The sequence below is a fragment of the Gekko japonicus genome, unplaced genomic scaffold (assembly GCF_001447785.1).
Source record: "Gekko japonicus isolate JY-2015 unplaced genomic scaffold, Gekko_japonicus_V1.1 scaffold591, whole genome shotgun sequence".
Classification (NCBI taxonomy): domain Eukaryota; kingdom Metazoa; phylum Chordata; class Lepidosauria; order Squamata; family Gekkonidae; genus Gekko; species Gekko japonicus.
The window spans coordinates 802,786-824,874 of record NW_015171521.1 but is presented as its reverse complement, the minus strand read 5'-3'; the positions used below and the strand labels follow the sequence as shown (position 1 = coordinate 824,874).

Here is a 22,089-nt window from a genome sequence, read left to right as displayed (position 1 = left end):
TGTAGGGAACTGGAGCAGGGGTGTAGGGGTTGATGAGATCTCGGGCCATTATCTCATGGAGGTATTTTGGCAAGAACAAGATATGTCAGTTAAGAAGAAGAGAATCAAGACAATTGCCTTCCTTTTGATCCTTTTCCTAATCAAATAAACCCTGGGTATGTTGGTCAAAAAGTTCTGTTGAATGCTGTTTGTTTATAAAAAATAAAAATTATAAATGATAAAAAAAAGTTCTGTTGAATGCCAGGTCAGTGACCTGAAAAACAGTTGCAATCCAGCATGAGGTTTCTAACTGTAAGATTTAAATGGGTATCTTTCAATTAATTGAACCTGAGGATATGGACAAAATACGTTGATGAGTGAAGCCTGAACATGAGAAGTGTCCTGCTGGGTCAGAACACTGTCCATCTTGTCCAGCACCTGTTTCTCACAGTGGCCACCCAGATGCCATGGAGGACTAGCAAACAGGGCATAGATGCGAAAGCCTTTCCCTGAGTTTGCCTCCTAGCACTGTATTCAGAGGCTTACTGTCTCTGGATGTGGAGGTTGCCTTTAGTCATGCTAGTTACCATTGATGGACCTTATCCTCCACAAATCTGTCCAATCTCCTTTTAAAGTCATCTACTAGGTAGTCTGTGACTGGAGCGAGGCAGAGGAGCAGTGACAGCGCTTTATCTTGGAGGTATATAGAAAGGATAATGATTGACAGAACTATAATATTCACAATGGCAATAATGACCCTCACTACATCCCACTGGCAGTGAATTCTACACTTTAATTGCTTATTGAGTGAAGAAATACTTCATTGTGTCTATCCTGCATCTACTGCCCGTTAATCCCATCTTTTTAACAAATGAACAAGGTTTGGACAAAGATAACAATTATTCATGGCAATAGATCCATGTGCTTTCCAGAACTGTATTACCATCTAAGGACTGAAACTTGAAAGAGATGGCGTTTGTGAGGCTTTAACTATAACTTGTACTTGATAAATGTTGCTGTATTTTATTGGCGTTTTCACTGTTTTAATTTTGTATACTATATATTGTTTGTTATATCTGATGGAACTCACCCTGAGCCTGCTATGCAGGGAGTGCGGGATACAAATCCAATAAAATACATAAACAAACTCTTTTGCAATGCAATAAGATGAAATAGGGAAATTTGCCCCCTTCAGTGTTTTAGAGTCACCTGCAAGATACTAAATTATATGGCATCTCTACTAAATTGCCTATGTTGTCCGTGAAAAAAGTGGAAATCAGAGTCATGAAACAGTGCACGAAGGGCAGAAGCAATGTATCTTGCCTGTGCTTGCTATACGTCAAAAAACTAGTGCTTTGTGTTTTCAATATGGCTACGTTAGGTGCACTGAATGGCAAAAATATACAGATCAGTGCATAGAAATTATTTTTTATTTATTTATTTATTGTATTTATACCCCGCCCATCCCGCAAGCAGGCTCAGGGCGGCTACTTCTTGTTTCATTACTCCTTCCTTTTTTCCCACAGAAAATATGTGACAACAAACACAGTTCTGGTCTTGTGATACAACAGTACTGATTAAATGGGGAACTAAGGGGAAGACGTGATCAGAGGAACCACATCAAAGAGGAAAGGTGAAGTATGGGTTTTAATTTCAGGAGTGATTAACCATAGAAACTTGCAAGATTGTTACTTAAATCAATATTGATATTTTAGTGCACAGAGGCAAACGTTAAGAAATCATTTATTAAAATCTACATAGGGTTTTAGAACTAGGTTTACTAGAATGGAATTGTTATTGTTTGTATGCTTATATAACATTTAGAGGACAAATAAGTCTGATTTTCCATCATCCAACATTAGTGCAGGTAGTACAGTCTGATGGCTGATCAAGGAAGAGCACTCAAAGGCAAAATAATCCCCAGGGTTGAACTCTACAGAAAAAGACTAATTGTGACCTTAAAGACAGTAAGAGTAACAGTGAACATGCATTCACACATATCCCTAGGCATCTCCAGTTTAACCTTACTGATCTGCTTTCTGATTGGCTAGTTCCACTACTATGTCACTTGCTTCCCCTTTCAGGTGCAACAAGTAAACTCCCAGATTCCATGGCTTCTTATAAAGATGTATTTTTCAATAATAGTTATAATGCTGATGGTATATGTCCAACTCAGCAGTAAGATTAGCCTGTAAAATCTGCAGGTTAGCAGCAAATCAAATTGGGGGCTCACAAGAAATTGCAGTAGGAGAAATGAACGCTTTTAAAATTCCCCCTCATCCAACCTTTTCCTTAAGGAACTATAAGAAGGCAATGAGCAGGCCATTTCCTCATTTCTTCTCATTTTCTTTAACTGTTTCTGAATGGTTCAAGGGCAGTGAGCATGCACAGTCCTCATTAGGCTATTCTTTTTTGGGGGGAGTAAAAGGGTGCCTTTTTTCAATTTACAAACTAATATTGTTTCTGCATATCTAAGGAGTTCCCCAAGTTTGCAAAAATGCCACCTGTCTTTAAGTGGGATTGTTTTGTGGCCTTTGTGATAGGCACTTATCCAGGAAGTTTTGTTTTTAAAGGGAACAGGCTAGAACCTACAACAAAATGTAGCACGCTGGGTTTCATTGCCACATGTAGCTTGGTTTAAGGGAAGACAGGAGGCTTGTTCCCCACCCCATCCCCCCGATCTGTTTCTGAAACACCTGAACAGCGGACAGCCTTCCAGTGCTCAGAATCTCAGAACTTGCAGCCCTAAAAAGAAATATATATGGTTGGGATTAGAGATAAGCAATGAGAAACTATTTCCTTTTCCCATCCTGTAATCTATTTTAGCTAACCTAGAACAGATGTACTGCTTGAACTAATGCTGCCTTAGGTGATGCCTTCAGTTTGCAGGTTTGTTTGCTCTGGTTTGATTTGCTACTTTCCTAATTTAGCCTAATTCTTTGGCTTGGCTGGGTAAAGATGCTTAGTATTAGTTAGACCAGATCACTTGCACCTTGGTTTTCAAGGTTTTCAAGAAGGCAAATTATGTCTCCCCCCCCCCCCCCCCGCGGGCCCCCCCCCTCTTATTGCCTGTATTATAGTGGGGTAGTGTGCCAAGCTGCATAGTTGTGTGGTGCCTGACCCAAAGATTCTGTCTATGATTTCAATTAATTATTTAAAGGAGTGTTCAGCATATTTGAAGAGGATCCCCAAGAGCAGACTTGGATAGTGCAGCTACCTCTTTGAGACCAATTTATGTACACTGCTTAATGTCACAGTCCAAGCTTACCCTTTGTATTTTGAAATGGAAACTGTACTGGGTAATTAGGTTGTGTGTGCACCAGGAATTTGCTGCAGATCAGTACTGTTTCAAACACTCTTCTGTGTCTGATCTGCACTTTTCCTCGCCCCTATAAGCATCCATTTGTATAGCTACTGTCCCTCCATTTTCCCGCTAAAATAGAGATTAGATAGACTGTGCAATCACAGCCTCACTGTGGCTTCAAACTGAGCACCGTAAAAAAGAAATCAAGCAACCATTTTTCTCTGAACAGAATGGGCAGTTGCATTAGTCACCACTAGAGGGCAATAGAATGCTACTATGGACAAAAACAAAGCACCATTTTTGTTGAGGGTACATTTCTTGCATTGTTTTCCTGTTCATAAAAACTAGACCAGGGGTCACCAAACTTTTTGAGCCTACGGGTGCATTTGGAATTTTGACATGGTATGGTGGGCGCAGCAACAGATTGGCTGCCACAGGAGGCAGAGACAGCCACAAAATGATTGCCAGATCTTAACTCAATAACATACTGCAGATCCTTGTGCTGTGGTGGCAGCTGGTGCCAAAGCAACACTTAAAAAAAATTGTACAACCAATCAGAAGCCTTACTGGGCAAAAGCCCTACCTGGCTCCACCCACTTCCTAAAAACACTTGGTGAGCACCAGAAAAGGTGTCAAGAGGGTGCCATGGCACCTGCGGGCACCATGTTGAAGACCCCTGAACTAGACAGTGAATAGGATATGGCATCCAGTAAGTTTTTAAATTCAGGACAAGACCAAAACTAAAGGAAAAGAATCTAATTCTGTGTACTGCCTCTCCCCCCGCCCCCCAACTGAAAGCACCGCTACAAGAATTTAGGACAGAGCAAAACTAAAGGCTGTTTTCATGGTTTATACCCAGATACACATTATCTGTTCTTTCAATTGTTTGAGCTTAAAGAAAAGCAGAAATCAAACCTGATTTGTTGATGACATTGTTACTTAAAACATATGGTCTTCTATATTTGCATAGTGCCTCACTGTTTCAGGAAATCTGAATGCTCTCTTCTGAGTATTTACTTATATATGGAACCAGATAGCCTTGAGCTCTTATTTGGTTTGGAATGTTTTGAGCACACCTTCATATGCAGGGAGCTGAAAGATATTTGCATACATACCACAATATTTTGATAGCCTGGGCTAAGAGGATCTCTGTTTCAGGCTCATGCTAAGACTGCAATGCAGATTCCCACATCATTTCTGAAATTGCCTGGCTAGGGAGATCACACAAAACTGCATTCTACTGAGTGAGATCGTTGGTCTGTCAAGGGCGATTTCCTCAGGTTCAATGCTTTTGGGAAGTGGGTTCTTTTCATGCTTCCCCACAGCATTATGGTGCATTTGTGTACCTCTTGGGATTTCCCTGGCTTTTCTCTGAAAAATGTGAAGTTCAGGTTTTGTAGCCCACATGGCAGCAATTTTCTCTGACCCTGTCCTGATGGCAGCCATGTCCCCTTCTTGCCCCTGGGGTACTTTTTATTTTTAATCAGCACTAGAATATCATTATATTGATATACCACTATAACTATAGGTGTAGTAGGTTCTCTGAATTCTCAGTTTTCATTTTTAAAAAGTAAGTCTCTAGCTCTTTCTGTTGTATCTTTATAAAGGAGGCATATCTTCATAAAGGAGAGGGCTAGAGCCTTGCTTTTTTAAAAGAAAAGCTGGGAATTCAGAGAAAATGTTACACTTCCAATTACAATGGTATATCAATATAACAGCATTCTAGTGCAGATTCTTTTTATAATTGCAAATGCCCTGGTGTCCCAGGAGAGGAGGGGTAGCCACCTCCAGGGAACTGTGGCAGGGAAACTGTAAGGGAACCTTCCATGTGAAAGCCATGCCACCAATGGGAAACTATAAAGTCCCTTCCCCATGTGGAAGTCACCAAGGTCTGTACTGTCTACTCAGACTGGTGGTGGCTCTGCAGGGCCTCAGGCAAGTCATGTCCCATCAAGGAACACCCTGCTTTCTTTTTGCTAAGTGAAAACAATTTTAGGTATTTCAAGAACGTTTTAACAACTAATAGGTTTGTAAAAGTCAATAACATTGGGTTTCTACTGGCCCTAACTGCTCCACCTCATTTTCAAAGATAGCAACTGTTTCAGGTTTCTAGAAGCCTGATCCAAGGCAGATCTTTCTTAGTTGACAACGTTGCCTTCAAGGTGATGTGCAGAGCCATCCTAAACACAGTTATATCCTTCTAATCCCATTGAAGTCAATGGGTGCAGAAGGGCAAAACAGTTGGATGAACTGAGAGCAGTGCTGATCTCCTAACTGGAGGGTCATGGTTCAAGCCCATGCAGAATAGGCCATTTACTCAACATCCCCTAAACCCATCAGTAAATATAGGGGAAGGGGACCCAAAGCTCCAAGCTGTGTTTATCACATTCATAGGGGAGAATGTTGAAAGAAGTGGATCAGTCTTTTGACTCTGCCAGAATATATAGCAAACGGGGGCTAGATAAAATCCTTGAGACACATGCATCTTCTAAGAAACCCCCATGCCTCCTTAGGGCAGGTCTTCCATTTAGAAAGCAACAGTTTCAGGGTTGTAAAAACCTGGTCCAATACAGATCTCTCTCTGTCCTGGAGATATTTAGGCAGCAGGTGAAGTACTTTCTTGCTCGTTGTGGAAAGGCAGGAGGTTTGGCTGGTGCCGACCTGTTTTCTGGTTGTAACCATTCCTGTTGAACTGCAGGTTACTTAGTAGTTGAGAATTCACTTAAACTAATCCATCAGTAAAACACAACAAAATTTATATCCTCTTTCAGGAATTGACATCTACTGTCAGTACTAAGTTTCAATAGATATATAAATGATTGTGACATCATTGCCATTCACAGTTAAATCGGAGCAGATTTGGTACCTCCTGATATTACGCTCTCTAAAAGAAGTAATAAGTCAAAATAGAACTACAGTTTATTGTAGCCCACCTTTCTCACTGAGACTCAAGATGGATTATTTAATTGCTTTCCATATTCTATCAGACAGCAAAGACCTCCAGTAAACAGTGCAGTAGGGTGAGGATTATAGAACTGAAAAAGAATGCAAACAAAAAAGTCCTGTTTAAGGCAACAAAAGCTGTGTGAGGCATGACATTCCACAATGAAGAAAGGCAGTCACAAAGGTAACCCCTCTATAAGAATGCCCTCCTGAACATTTCTGTTTTGCACATATTGTGGAATGACAGAAGTGTAGCGGCCTTCCAGAACACCTCAGGAAGGCCGTTCCAGCAGGGCATAGTGATTATATCATCAGATCTAGATCTGGGAGAGCCAGGCTCAAATCCCCACTCTGCCATGGACGCTTTCTGGATGACTGGGCCAGTTACACACTCTCAGCCTAACCACCTCACGTGGTTGTTGTGAAGATAAAACAGAGAAGGGGAGAATGTTGTAAGTCACTTTTGGTCTCCAATTGAGAGAAAAGTGGGATATAAGTGAAGTAAGTACTTTCCACAAAGTGGGAACCACCACAGAGAATGCATGTGAATTGGCAGTTGCTGATATTACCCATTTGCAGGTTGACACCTTAGAATCACAGAATTGGACGGGGCCATACAGGCCATCTAGTCCAACCCCCTGCTCAATGCAGGATCAGCCTAGAGCTTCCCTGACAAGTGTTTGTCCTTCAGAAGGCTTTACTCAGATGAGTGAAGCAGCTGTGGTGGGGCATAGCAGGAGGGGTAGTCCTGAAGGTATATGGGTCCAAGGCTATTAATGGTTTGTAGGTGACAACCAGAACTTCAAATTAAACCCTATGGAGTGTCTGCAGAATTTGTGAGACACAAAGTTGAAAAAATTTTGAGCCCCAGTTCCAAGTATTCTAAGCATATGTATTGGTATTAAATTGAGCAAACAGACATGTCTTAAATTTGGTCAGTCTTCTCAGAGCACCATGTTAATGTATCACAAGAGAGTAACTTCATCCTGAACATTGCTGAGGTGTTAACACAATAACAGGGAGATAAGTGCTAGGGAAACATATGTCTATTTAATAGAGGCATACATGTACTTCATTGTGCTGAATAAAGGTTAGCTTTGAAGAGCAGTCTAAAAGGTAGAACAAGAGGTCTTGAGAACTACTGTGAATAATTTGTTTTGGCATTCACCTTGATGAGCAGAAGTATAGAGTGATGTGTGAATAATTGACACATTTTAAACTGAATAACCACAGGTAAGGAAGACTTCATGCAGATTAAAGATCACAACTTAAAACATTCTGAATGATAGAGCTATGGATGTATATTTTTGTTCAAAGAGAGAAGCCACTATTTGCACATTAGTGGAAGTACTTCATTGCAAGATCAGTCCAGATAGAATAGGATGGAATAGTTCTGAGAGAAACGCCATAAAAATCCTATGGTCCAGTCTATGATAGTTGTGGCTATGCTGGTATTTATACTGATATAATTAGCTGGCCTCTTTTGTTCTCCCAGCAGAGAAGTAAAGAGAAAAAATCTGGGCAGAACACCTGGCAACACCACCAAATCCATGGCGATATTATCAACATCTACCAGTCACAGCGTGACTAACCAATGATGCCTATATGTTAGTCATGATTGGGATGTAGCCAATCCACACACAAAGACAGCAGCATACCCCTGTGGCATCACCATGCAACATCACAAATCCAGTATAGGACACAGAAGACACAAACAACATTGCAGCCTCAACTTTGAAGCATTATGGCATTCGCAATAAAAACCCTGGAATAGTCATATTCCATGTGACTCTGCAAATGGCTGAAAGTTGAATCCTCTTACGCCACACAAGACCACAAACCACAATGCTTTTGACAGAAGGACACAAAAAGAAGAAATGAAACGAGTCCAAGTATCTCTTCCAGGCATCCCTGCAGCTGTGAAATCACGGAGGACAAACCCATGGTAGGGAGTCTTTGTGAAAGGCAAGGGGAACAGAGTGCCAAGCAACAAGGGAAGGCACAACTTTACATTTATAGAAAAAAATTGTCATCTCCTCAGCAGTTCTCTAGAAAACAAAACATTGTGATGAAAAACAGGAGATAGGGGTACAAGCCCCATGCTATTATACACCAGTAGTGAAGAACTGAGATAGCCCCAGCCCTGTGAGAACAGCATGGGTGTATCAACAAAATTCAAATACTGGCTATGGTCACCAAACAAAGCAGGCAGCATGCATCAAAAGAACCAATCAGTGCAAATGAACCAGTTATACTGTTTAGACAGCTAGCTGCCCTTGCTCCCTTGATTATCTCAGCCTACCCTTTATTGGATGGTCCAGGCTAGCCTGATGTCATCAGATCTCAGAAGCTAAGTAGAATTTGCTCTGGGCCCAGGGTTGCAACTTGCTACCAGGGTGGCTTTTGCCTTTAAAACACTATGGGGTCACCATAAGTTGGCTGCAGCTTGACAGCACTTCTACCACCACTCTTTATTGCTACAGCAGGTATTATTATCAATCTCTCTTCCATGTCATAAAGCTAACTGCATAGTTTCTAATACTGCAGTCATTGTATTATGAGCTCTTAGGAGCCTCCCATTTGTTGGAAGTAATGTAGCAAGAACCTCTTTAACCCCATTGGCCCCGCTCCCTATCCTGAAAACAGATGAAGGGAATAGTTTATTTATTTGATTTTTCGCCTACCCACCTGCCCTTCCCCGTGTTTATTTATTTATTTATTTATCATATTTATACCCCGCCCATCCCGCGAACAGGCTCAGAGTGGCTAACAAAGGGGTAAAGGTTCCCTTGCTAGAAAGCCAGTCGAATCCGACTCTAGGGTTGCGGTGCTCATCTCTGTTTCAAAGCCGAAGAGCCAGCGCTGTCTGAAGACGTTTCCGTGGTCATGTGGCCGGCATGACTAAACACCAAGGCGCACGGAACACTGTTACCTTCCCACCGAAGTGGTACCTATTTATCTACTTGCAATTTCTTGCTTTCGAACTGCTAGGTTGGCAGGAGCTGGAACTAGAGAAAGGAGCTCACCCCGTCTTGCGGCACCCGGGTCTTGAACTGCTGAACTACTGACCTTCCACAGCCTGCAGTTCAGCGTCTTAACCACTTGAGCCACCGCAGCTCCAAACAAAGCGGTACCATGTACCTAATTAGTATATCATAAAAATCTTAAAACTCTATAAAATCACATACTCAGTTCAACACATAAATTAGCAGTTAACAATAAAGTGCATACAGTAATAGAATTAGATGGCGTGCATTCCAGCTCTCCATCTCTGATCATCATCCATCGCTCCGCTGGTCCTGGCGATATGTCTGTGCTGGACCTGGGATCCAAGCATTCGCTAGGATCATTGGTGGTAACAGTAGTGGCGGCTCCTATTGGAAGGCCTGGCAGAAGAGCTCCGTCTTGCAGGCCCTGTGGAACTGTAAAAGGTCCCACAGGGCCCTGATCTCCTCCGGGAGCTCGTTCCACCAGTAAGGAGCCGCCACAGAAAAAGCTCTGGTCCTAGTGAGCCTTGCATCCTTGGGGCCTGGAATAATCAGTTGGTGTTGGGCCCCAGACCGTAGTGCTCTCTGGGGTCTATGCAGGGAAAGGCGGTCCCTCAGGTAGGTAGATCCCTGGCCATATAGGGCTTTAAAGGTTAGCACCAGCACCTTGAAACGAATCTGGTATGCTATAGGCAGCCAGTGCAGTGACCTAAGCACTGGCTGGATGTGCTCCAGACATGGGAGGTCCATCAGCAGCCTGGCCGCGGCGTTCTGCAACAGCTGCAGCTTCCGGATTTGAGACAAGGGCAGCCCCATGTAGAGAGCGTTACAGTAGTCAAGTCTCGAGGAGACCGTCGCATGGATCACCGTCGCCAGGTCGCGGCGGTCAAGGTAGGGAACCAACTGCCGCACCAGCCGAAGATGATAAAAGGCCGATTTAGCAGTGGCCACTACCTGGGCCTCCATTGTCAGGGAGGCATCCAGGAGCACCCCCAAACTCCTGACCTCCGGCGCTGGCACAAGTAGTGCCCCATCGAAGGCCGGGAGCGGGACCCCCAACCCTGAACCGCCACGGCTCAGGCACAGGACCTCCGTCTTCGCCGGATTTAGCTTCAACCGACTCAGCCGAAGCCAACCAGCCACGGCCTGTTTCTTCCGGTCCAGAATCCGACTGGCCACCCAACATCAGATAGAGCTGGGTGTCATCCGCATACTGATGACTACCCAGCCCATGCCTCCGCGCCACCTGGGCAAGGGGGCGCATAAAGATGTTAAATAACATCGGGGACAGTACTGCGCCCTGGGGTACGCCACACTCTAAAGGGCGTCTCCTGGACTGCTGTTCCCCAAGCACCACCCTTTGTTCCCGACCCTGGAGAAAGGAGACAAGCCACTGTAAGGCAAGTCCCTGTATCCCCACGTCGGCGAGGCGGTGGGCAAGCAGCTGGTGGTCGACCACGTCAAACGCAGCCGACAGATCTAATAACAGCAGCACCGCCGAACTGCCCCGATCCAGGTGCCTACGGAGGTCGTCAGTAAGAGCGACCAGCTCCGTCCCGTGACCTGGGCGAAAGCCGGACTGGAAGGGATCAAGAATAGAAGCATCCAGAAAACCCTGAAGCTGTACCGCCACCGCCCTCTCAATCAGTTTGCCCAAATAGGGCAAATTGGAAACCGGCCGATAGTTAGCCAATATGGCCGGATCCAGAGATGGTTTTTTCAGGAGAGGGCGGACCATCGCCTCCTTGAGAGCTCCCGGGAACCGTCCCTCAGCGAGGGACTTGTTGACAATCTCCTTAAGAGCGCCTCGAAACCCCTCATGGCCCGCTTTAATGAGCCAGGAAGGGCACGGATCAAGGGCGCATGTGGTTGGGCGTACAGCAATAAGTAATATGTGTTGCAAGGTCTAAAGTCAGTCATTATAGGGCTAATGTGCTTACCTTGTGCTTACAAACTCCTTTTCCCTTCCCTTCCCCACAACAGACACCTTGTGAGGTAGGTGGGGCTGAGAGAGCTCTTGACAGAAACTGCTCTTTTTCAAGAACAGCTCTTATCAGACCTATGGCTTGCCCAAGGGCATCCAGCCAGGTGCAAGTGGTGGAGAATCAAACCCAGTTCACCCAGATTAGAGTCTGCGCACTTAACCACTACACAAACAATTCAGGACATGTGTAGGGCTCTGCTAATACACTCAGGCTTACCAAATACCCTATGTGGTGAAGCTGTCAACGCAGCCATGTATTTGCACGATAGAGTACCCTTGAAAATAACCGGAACCACTCCATTTGAGGCCTGGTTTGGAAAGAAGCCTGAACTAAAGCATATCAAAGCTTTTGGTTCCAAAGGGTACACTCACATACCAAAAGAGAAAAGGGGAAAACTTGACCCAGAGCTGAAATTGGACTTGTAGCAGGGTATCCTGTAGGTGGAAAAGGATACAGGATATACAACCCCCAAAATCACACAGTTGGGGAATGAAATGTTGTATATGTAGATGAGAGCAATTTGCCACATGCTTCCAATGCAACTGATCCAAAGAGTTCTGAGACTGCTCCTAAAGAACTGGTTGCATAGTTACCTGTGGTGACCACCGGGGAACCGGCAGGTCCACCTTCTAAAGAAACTACCAGAACAGAAGGGGAAGCAGGAACCGCACCAGAGGAGGCAGCAGAACCCACAACCAGTGTGAGATGATCAGAAAGAAGCACTAAAGGACAACCACCACAGAAATATGGATTTTGTGAGACTGTACCATCTGCAAAATAACCTAAGAATTGGAAAGTATGCAACCTGCCTGCGAATGAAAGAGACATATGGATTGAAGCAATGGAACAAGAAATACTATCCATATATGAGAAAGAAGCATGGACTCTTACAAAGTTACCTCCAGGCAGAAAGCCTGTTGGATGCAAATGGGTATTCAAAATCAAGTATAAAGATAATGGGACTGTAGAATTATACAAAACATGCCCAGTAGCCAAAGGTTATTCACAAGAATATGGGACTGACTACTTTGAAACTTTTGCTCCAGTTATCAATCATGCAACATTCAGAACACTTCTCAGTGTTGCAGCATCAAGAGACATGATTGTAGAGCATCTGGATATAAAGACAGCATTCCTCAATGGAGAACTATCTGAGGAAATATTTATTTAACTACCTGAGGGTGTCAAAGTCGAAGGACAAGAAAATTACGTTTACACACTCAATGAAGGACTCTATGGACTGAAACAAGGAGCAAAGGCTTGGTATGACAAAATTACAGGACTATTGCAGAAGCAAGGCTTTGAGCAAGGGAAAGTTGAACCTTTCCTGTACACTAGAATTAAAAATGGACAATACCAGTACGTTCTTGTTTACGTTGACAACTTGATCAAACAGCTTGGAGATGTAAAACACTACTTCGGAATACAAGTTGAAAGACTCAAGGACGGAACCTTCCTTCTATGCCAGAAACAAAAAATTATGGACTTTATAGATTGGTATGAAAAACTGCAAAGCATCATCCATACCACTTGAACCTGGATATCTAAAGGAAAAGGATGGAAGACCTCTCAGAGACATTAGAGAATACAGAGAAGCAGTTGGAAAACTTCTCTACCTGAGCAAAACCACGAGGCCTGACATCACAGCAGTAGTTAGCATCTTATACAGAAAAGTGAGTTTGCCTAACCATCACGATTGGAGTGCAGTAAAGAAACTAGCAAGGTACCTGAAAGGAACAATGAACTGAAAATTGCACCATCTGAAGGGTCAAGACTAGTTGGATACATGGACGCCAACTGGGGAGAAGAATAAAACAATTTCAAGTCAATGTGCGGATATTTATTCTTCTATGGAGATGGACTAATAGACTGGACTAGTAGAAAGCAAACTGTTGTGGCACAGTCTGCAGCAGAAGCTGAGTGTGGCTCAGCAGCAAGTGCCTGCAGTAAACTTGAATGGATTTTTCATTTGTTGAAGGACTTTGGAATTAGAGAACCTGTACCTGTAGTCATGTTTGAGGACAATCAAGGAGAACGCACCACAGTGTTCTATTGGTATTAAGTGTGCACTAGTGAAAGATTTGTACCAGAAGGAGCTAATAGAGATTGAGTATTGTCGCACAGAGGAAGTAGTGGCTGACATTTTGACTAAGCCACTGACCAAAGAAATATTTGAACGTCTTCATAAAATGTTGAATATGGTTGATGCAAATGTTAAAGTGAATCATGAGTGATGTTTGTTGTATGTGCATGTATAATGACTTACATGTTAGACCTTGAGAAGGGGTGTTGGAAATTTGTGTGTTGCAAGGTCTAAAGTCAGTCATTAGAGGGTTAATGTGCTTACCTTGTGTGTTATTGTTTAGACTGACCTGGAAGGGAACCTGGCAGAAAGCCAATGGAAAGAAAGCCTGGGAAACTGAATCCTATTTACTAACAATCATTGGTTAATGCATTCAGGTGATTTCCTTCTAGGGGTCAAGAAGAAAAGAAGAATCTCCATTACTATCTATGTGTGTCTGTTGTGTGGTAGTAACAGTAAGGATGTAGTCTTAGTGTTTGTTCTTTTGTAGATTTTCCTGTGTACCCTTCCCTTTTGAAATAAAGATTTTTACATAGAAAGAATTTGCCTCCTTTCCAGTGAACAAAGATCCATTGCAAACTCTGAATATGTAACTATTTTTACCAATTTTCCAACACCCTGCACAACAGGCTCAGGGCAGGTTACAACATGATGAAAACATACAATATAATATGATACAACCTTAAAATCTACATTACCAAAACATTTTATGGCTGCTGCGCAATTAAAAGTCCCAAGGGGTTCTGATTGTAGGTAGCCATAGATGGAATGATGCAGAGCAATTGGGTGGGTGAGAAAATCAGCCATGATGGAATAGAGCAGAGCAGGAGAGGCCAGTATAGATGAATTGCCGCTACCTCAACCATAGACCTGGGGAACATCTCCATTTTATAGGCCCCACAGATCCTGCAATGAGCAGGAAATAGGGACAGATCCATATTTACCAAACTTTGCCAGAGATGCAGTGAGCAGCACTGGAGATGGAGTTTTGAAAGCAAGACTGATGAATAAGCTGTTGTGTGTTAGGCAGCAGAACAACAGGTAAAACTTTCCCTATCACTTCATTCCCCATGCTAGATTTTACTTGTCACATAATTGTCTGGAAAACAGCTTGCAAAGTTGCAGAAGTTCTGCTAGGAAAAGAGAGTTGGCACATAGAGACAGTTCGATGCAGACTGGTAGGCCTTCCTTCATGGTCTAGAAAACGGGAACATCCTTGCTTGAATACCTACTGGAGGCTATGTGGAAAGAGCATGCCCTGTCATGGGGATAGTATCTACCACAGACAGCATCTGTGGTAATCCATGTACTGCAGATGTTTTCATTCTGCAATTAAAAAGGCAAATGCTATGCTGGGAATTATTAGGAAGGGAACTGAAAACACATCAGCCAATATTATGCCCCTGTATAAATCTATGGTGGGGCCTCATTTGGAATATTGTGTACAGTTCTGATCACCGCACCTCAAAAAAGATGTAGCATTGGAAAAAGTGCAGAAAGGGGAAACTAAAATGATTAAGGGGATGGAACACCTTCTCCGTGAAGAAAGGTTAAAGAGTTTAGGGGTTTTAGATTAGAGAAACAGCGATTGAGGGGTGACATGATAGAAGTTTACAAAATTATGCATGGGATAGAGAAGGTAGAGAAAGAAGTACTTTTCTCCCTTTCTCACAAGACAAGAACTCGTGGGCATTCAATTAAATTAATGAGCAATAGGCTTACAACAGATAAAAGGAAGTACTTCTTCACCCAAAGAGTAATTAACACGTGTCGTGGTGGCTACAAGTAGGGATTGGGGGGGGGGGGAATGCCGGTATTTTCAGGTTCAGGTAAATCAGACCCGAAAAATATTGGTAAATGCCAAATTTCCCCAGTAAAATAGGGCTATATTCGGTATTCCCAAATATATTTGGGTCCAATTTACACCACCTGGGGGAAAGGAGGCATGTTAGAATGCCTTCTTTCCCTCTGGTAGACCCTACAGATTTCTCTGTCAATTTCACTCCCTGCCTGTCAGCTGGGAGTGAAATTGACAATGGAAAACCTGGCTCTCTGCCTTCCTTTCTCTAGCTGAGGGATTGTAGCTGGAAAAGGGCAGGCAGGGAACCTAGGCATGTTTACAATGCCTTTCTTTCCCTCCCCAGCTGTGGGGCACCTGGAGAAGATCAGGAAGGAAAACAGGCATGTTTGCCTAGCTGCCCTCGGTCTCCCCAGCCAGCCAAGGTGCGGGGTGCCTGGAGAAGATCGGGAAGGGAAGCAGTCATGTTTACAATGCCTTTCTTTCCCCCCCCCCCCATCTTCGGGAGGGGAAGAAAGGAATTTAAACATGGCCTCCACCCTCTTCCTGAGGCTTTCTCTGCAATAGCGGAGAGGCCCAGGGAAGAAGGGGGCATGTTTGCCTGGCTGCCCTCTGTCTCCCCAGCCCGCCCACCAAGGCGTGCAGGCTGGGAGACCGAGGGCAGCCAGGCAAACATACCTGCTTCCCTTCCTGATCTTCTCCAAGTGCAGGCATGTTTACAATGCCTTTCTTTCCCTTCCCGACATTGGGAGGGAAAGAAAGGCATTTAAACTCAACAGCTGACTGGCGGCTGAGCCAGCTGTTAGGTTTAATGAGACCTTTTTCGTATAGGAAATGAACCAAAAAAAAGCCAGATAATTACTGCTTTTTTGGGTTCAGCTATACTGGTAGCTGAATACAGAACTGTAATCTGTATTCGGCTTATGTAATATCCGAAGAATACTGACAAGGTATTTTTCAGGTATTTTTTCAGTTCAGCCATAGTTGAATGCACACCCCTAGCTACAAGCACAGACAGTTTCAAGAGAGAATTGGATAAACATATGGAGCAGAAGTCCCATCAGTGGCTATTAGCTACAAGGTATAGATGGTGTCTGGGGCAGCAACACTCTGTATTCTTGGTTCTTGGGGGCAACAATGTGAGGGCTTCTGGAGTTCTGCCCTCAACTGGTGGACTTCCTGATGACAACTGGTTTTTTGCCACTGTGTGACACAGAGTGTTGGACTGGATTAATCTGATTCAATATGGCTTCTCTAATGTTCTGTCAATTTGATGTGGAATTTGCCCAGCTGGCCCAACTTACTAGACCACAGTGAGCTCATTTTTCAGTCTTATTCCATCAAATCTGACAGCAATAAGTTCCTTCGTAACTTAGTCTCAAGCAGAAATAAAGCCAATTTTATTCAATAAGGCTTACTTCCAGAGAAGTGCTGCTCTTAAGACTGCAGCTTTAACTGCTGCCACTCACAGAAGTTAGGTCTATAGTTTTTAGTCCTAACTAAAAATCTTTTTAAGTCAGGGGTTCCCAACATGGTGCTTGTGGGCACTATAGCACCTGCTGATCACTTTCCTGGCACCCGCCAAGTGTTTTTTAGAAAGTGGGCATGGCTGGGTGGGACTTTCGGTCAGCAGGGCTTCTGATTGGTTATGCAGAGTTTTTAAAGTTGCTTCAGCAGCAGCTGTTGTCATAGCACAAAGACATTTGTATGACTGAAGGTGAGCTGTGTGTATGCAAGAAAATTTTTTTAAACAGTAAGTTCATTTTAAAAGGCATCCTGTTAAACAGCTTCTGCCTGAAATGCTGAAGTCTTACTATTATAGTTATGCATGACCTCACTCCCTAACATTTTGTGGTTGGCTCCACAAAATTATGCATGATCTGACTCCTTGACATGTTGTCGTTGAGCCTGCCTCCTGTGCCTGCCATTGTGTTGTTGTGTCTGTGACCCTGTGTCAGAATTACAAAAGTGCTTGCAGGCTTTAAAAGATGCTCCTAAATGAATGAAACTATTTGAAATTATCACAGGCCATTCGTATTGACTGAACCAGTGTAAGAATTAGAATTCCAGCCTGTTTTATTAACTCAAATCCATTGGTAAGCATTGTGCCAAGTTTAAGCTTTAATGTGTGAAGCAGAACAACCACTATCAGGCAGTTTCATTTCTGGTTACAAAAAGGGAAAATATATAGTAACCAAGTTGTCTGAGTAAAGGATAAATTAAAAAAAACATACCACAGTTCTTCCTACCCGTCTAATATTTTCCTTTTGATATTAATTAAGAGAGGTTCAATAATCGTAAAAGTTAACAAATTTGTTTATTTTTGTTCTGGTCCCATCCTGTAATTTTTTAAGCAATATTCCTTTTTTTTCAGCCAGTCTCTTCCCCAACCAGGTGCAGAGTCAAAAGAGTCTGTCTATTTATCCTTTCCTCCCTCCATCTCTGAGGATGTCTTTTTGGTGTTCTCCCTAACAAAGTGAGAGTAAGTGAAAGAATCGTGGCAGGGGGTGGGTGGGGGGAGAGAAGTTATAAATGCTTACTAAATCAATAAATAATGAGTTTGGCCACCTATGCTCATTCCTCTTTTCTCCGTTGAGTTAAATGGGCACATTTTAGCTTATACCTCCTTTCCTGGTGGTAATAACATCCCACCATTGAGGCAGGGGGTTGAAGTCTGAAGAAGCTTAGAATACCAAGTACGTCTTGCTTCTCCCTTGACATGACACTGATGTTGCCTGGTCATAATCCCTAAACTATGCACCTGGTGTTATGGTAATGGTGTTGTATTGGCACTCCAGCAATATCGGGATAGCACAGAGTTTTTTCAGTATATGCAGCTTAGGGGACCTAAGTCAGCAACTTGTAGCATCCAGCTTGCACAGAAGAATCCTAGGATTGCTCAGTAAATATAGTGCATCTTGTTGGAACAGGATTATCTTTGGTGGTAGTATGTGCTCATATACTCTGTGAAACATTTGGGATCCATCGAGTCATGCTAAAATGCACAATTTTACTCTTCTTTGTTATCACTCATCTGTTTGCCAATAGGTTAACAAATTGTGGTACCTCTTTTTTTCTCTCCAATACTTCATCTATTATTCTAAAATATGTTTAAGTTTATTCTTTGGGTTACCTTCTGCAGATAATTATAGAAACATTTTCCATGCCCTGCTGGACTGAATTAGCTCTCTTTGTTTTTCAAGGTACTATTGGAGAAGGCAGAATGATCATCTTCTGTACAGGTGGCTACTGTGGCATGTTGCCAAAAACAGGGTCTATTGTAGCTGGTATCTACATGATTCTAATGACCAATATGTATATTATCTTTGAAACGGCTCACCTGGATCGAGCAAAGAAGAATCTACACATTGCCAAGGATCTGATCATATATTACTATTATACAGCACTTCTCCTGGCTTGTCTAACTTATCCTGCATGTTTCCTACTCATCTATTCTGTTTGGTATAGAAAAACAGAGGGTATGATAGCCTACATTGTTTGGATAATATTGTATGACCTAGCCAACTTCACTATTCTAATCTTGACTTTCTTTGCTGCACGTTATATCCCCTTTTCTGTTCATCCTTTGGAATGGTTTGGGCTGGCCTGTCGGTTGCCTGTGGACTGCTTTTGGCTTTCCTATGTTGTAATTTATACTCTGATGATTCTTGAAAGCAGAAGCAAAGGGCGGATGTCACTGAAAATAAGACGATTGTCTAAACATGTGCAAGAACCTCCCAAGTATAGGTTGGGGATGTGCAGGAAAATCCAGTGAAAGCTGACAAATAACTGTTTTGTGCATTGGTGTACTCCAGGCCTACAAAAGTCATGATCTACCAAGAGTGCTGTCCACCCTAGGTATTTAATAGCCCTCATGTTTCTGCCACCTGTCTGGCTCTGAAGAAAATGGGGGAGGCTATTAAGCATCTGACAAACCACAATATATGGCCAACAGGCTTGTATTTGGCTTGGTGGGTCATAAATTGTATAAACTGGCTACACATACAGCATCCCAAGTAGTATTTAAGGTAGTTTAATTTTTTATTATTTTTATTATTTTTTATTATTTATTTTTTATTATTATTGCTTTACCTTCAGATTGGCTTGGTGTTCTTAATAGACATAAGCCTTTTGTCAGTATTTGCAGGTTTTTTCCTCCCACAGGCTCCTGTTTTGTATCACTGAAACACAGGGCATGAGGACTAAGATACTTGGGCAGAGGGATGCTTCTGTTTCTCTGTTCCTAACCCCACCATATTACCAGATGCAAATGTATCACAGTTGTATGACTCTGATAAAGTGAGATTCTAGTTGGTCATATGCATTGAATACCAAGATGGTGATATTTTATTACTAGATGCTAATTTAAAGAGGAGCTAGCTGTTTTCACTCTCTTTCATAGGCTGAAACTGCATGACAAATTCCCAACCACATGTGTACTGAATAACATGCATGGGTGGGAGGGAATCTGCAGGGGAGAAGGAGGTTGAAAAGGGGTACTAACCTTTTCAACTGCTCCCCCCCACACACACACTCTCTGTCATAGTCTTATTTTCCCTAGCAGGACAGAAGAAAATGGCCTAGGTAATGGTTTCAGGAGAGAAGTAGCACCTCTGATTCCTCTCATTTATCCCTACAAATACTCCCAGTAATTCAAGCTTTTTAGTAAACATGAGGTTGCGTGTTTGCTGGCATAACATGTAGTTCCAGTAGTTCAAACACACATTCTTCAACAATGCAGTCAGTCAGTATGTATTTAACTGCACCATAGGCCATGGCAACACAATGCAGACCTGATTGTGTTTAGATATATTTACCCCCCTTTGTGTCTTTGATATTCCTAATCCTGAGAAACATAAGTATTACTTCCTAGAATTCAAATAGTTTCTTACCTACTATTTACTAGTGATAAATAGTACTGGAACCTTCATGCATTAGAGTCAGGAACTAATGAAAAAGTAAATGTAACAGCTCTCAATTCAAACATTGCAAACAAATCAGAGTTTATTTGTCATGGGTACAAACTGGGTTAATTGTTGGGCTCATGTGCTCACTCCATCCTCCCCTTTTCTCCTCCTCTTGTCTTTATTTTTAATGTATTTATTTTTATCTTTGGATTTATATCCCGCCCTACCCCGAAGGCTCATGTATGAGGCTCCAAGATTGAAAATGGAACTCTTCAACTAAACTCTTCAACTTTGGATTACTCAGAATGTTCAAATGTAGGGTGACTTAACTGTTTGATCTTAGTATCTTTCCCTGGAATGGGGTTCGCCCTACCCCGAAGGCTCTCGTATGAGGCTCCAAGATTGAAAATGGAACTCTTCAACTAAACTCTTCAACTTTGGATTACTCAGAATGTTCAAATGTAGGGTGACTTAACTGTTTGATCTTAGTATCTTTCCCTGGAATGGGGTTCGTAACCACAGTTTAGCCTGGTTAAGAATCCCAGTTACTGGGAAAGAAAATCCTAGTCCCTGCATTTGGAAGTTACAACTAATTGGTATTAATTGAAGACTTTCATCATCAACTTTTGTGCAGTGTACAAAGGGAGAGAGTGTGTGAGCTTAGCAATTAACTAGATTTGTGCCCATCACATAGGAACTCTAGCTTGTTGTGACATCTGACCTGAGCCAGACTTTACTATTTAAACTGCTAAACTAGATACAGAGACAAGTTTGCAGTTGTTGCAGCTGCATGAAATTAATACCATTAGTTATTTCTTCCTGATGGGTTTGTTTTGAGCATGGTGTGATACTCTTGTTTATTCCTTAAGCCTCAAGGCTTGTACACACTCACCAGAGACAAATTGGCCAATAACTGTTTATTGTGAAATCAAGCTATGTTTCAGGAAGACAAAAGTAATAAAGTTTCTTCTGTGCAAAGCATCTCACCTAAACTGGACAATAGGTAGTAGAAAAGAGCAAGAGTCCAGTAGCACCTTAAAGACTAGCAAAATATGTGGCATGCTATGAGCTTTCATGAGTCACTGCTCACTTCTTTATGAAAGGTCATACCCTGCCACATATTTTGTTAGTCTTTAAGGTGTTACTGGACTCTTGTTCTTTTCTGTTGCTACAGACAGACTAACACAGCTACCCATCTTGATTTGGACAATAGGCAGAAATTCATGTAGGAACAAATATTGATAATGATAAGCCCTGAGACACACAGCTACTGCCAGTGGTGGCTGTGCTTTAATCCAAGCCTGTGCAACTTGACTCAACAAAACAAACACAGTTTACCAGCTATGTTTTGTAGTCTGCCACATGCTTGAAAACACCTCTGCCCCTCTTGTTTGCAGGTTGTTGAGCTTGCGTCTGACTCCTGACCATTGCCAATGAGCTACGTTCAGCACGTTGAGGCACAAGTTATGCAAGCCTGCCTTAAGCACATTATTTGTTTAATTTATGTGCTGAAGGAGTAGACCATAGACATATAGGCATGCCTGACTGTCTGTAGACATTAAGTCAAACCAACAGTAGTATCATCAATACTGGATTTTGGGACAGAAGTCCAGCGTCTGGGCTCAAAAGCAAGCTGGAGTTTCACATTTGAAATAGGTATTATTGTCTAAACCATTTAGCACAGAGTCTAAAAATTACCCAGTTGTACCACCACAAGCCAGGTCAATAGCCAAAATGTCTCTGAAGTCAGGGGTAATAAACAGCAACCAGGCAGAAGTAATAACAAATAGGATAAAATTAACACAGGTGGAAGTCTGTTGGACAAACCAAAGCCCTAAGTTCAACCATTCCATTAACCAAACATTTTTCTGCTTCTAGCCTGCCAATAGTGAACAGTGAGTTACACTCATGATGCAGCTACATAAAAATTAGGATATTGCCCCACTTCAGTTTGAAATGAACATTATCATTTCTATACGTTGGATAGTGATCTGAACCAAGGAAGTACTTCTTCCTTCAATCGAGTCCAGCAGCAGCTCTCTCCTCTCCTCTTTGGTAGGAAAGCAGGAGAGGTGGTCTGTCCCCCACCACACCCTCCCCCCC

General features: G+C 42.7%; 1 protein-coding gene across 1 annotated transcript; it reads left to right on the top strand.

Moving 5' to 3' along the window:
* Positions 1-18,302: 18,302 nt before the first annotated feature.
* On the top strand, positions 18,303-18,854 carry TMEM217 (transmembrane protein 217). Its single transcript, XM_015419442.1, has one exon. It carries the CDS (start codon positions 18,303-18,305, stop codon positions 18,852-18,854), a length of 552 nt encoding a protein of 183 aa, XP_015274928.1.
* The last annotated feature ends 3,235 nt before the right edge of the window (positions 18,855-22,089 follow it).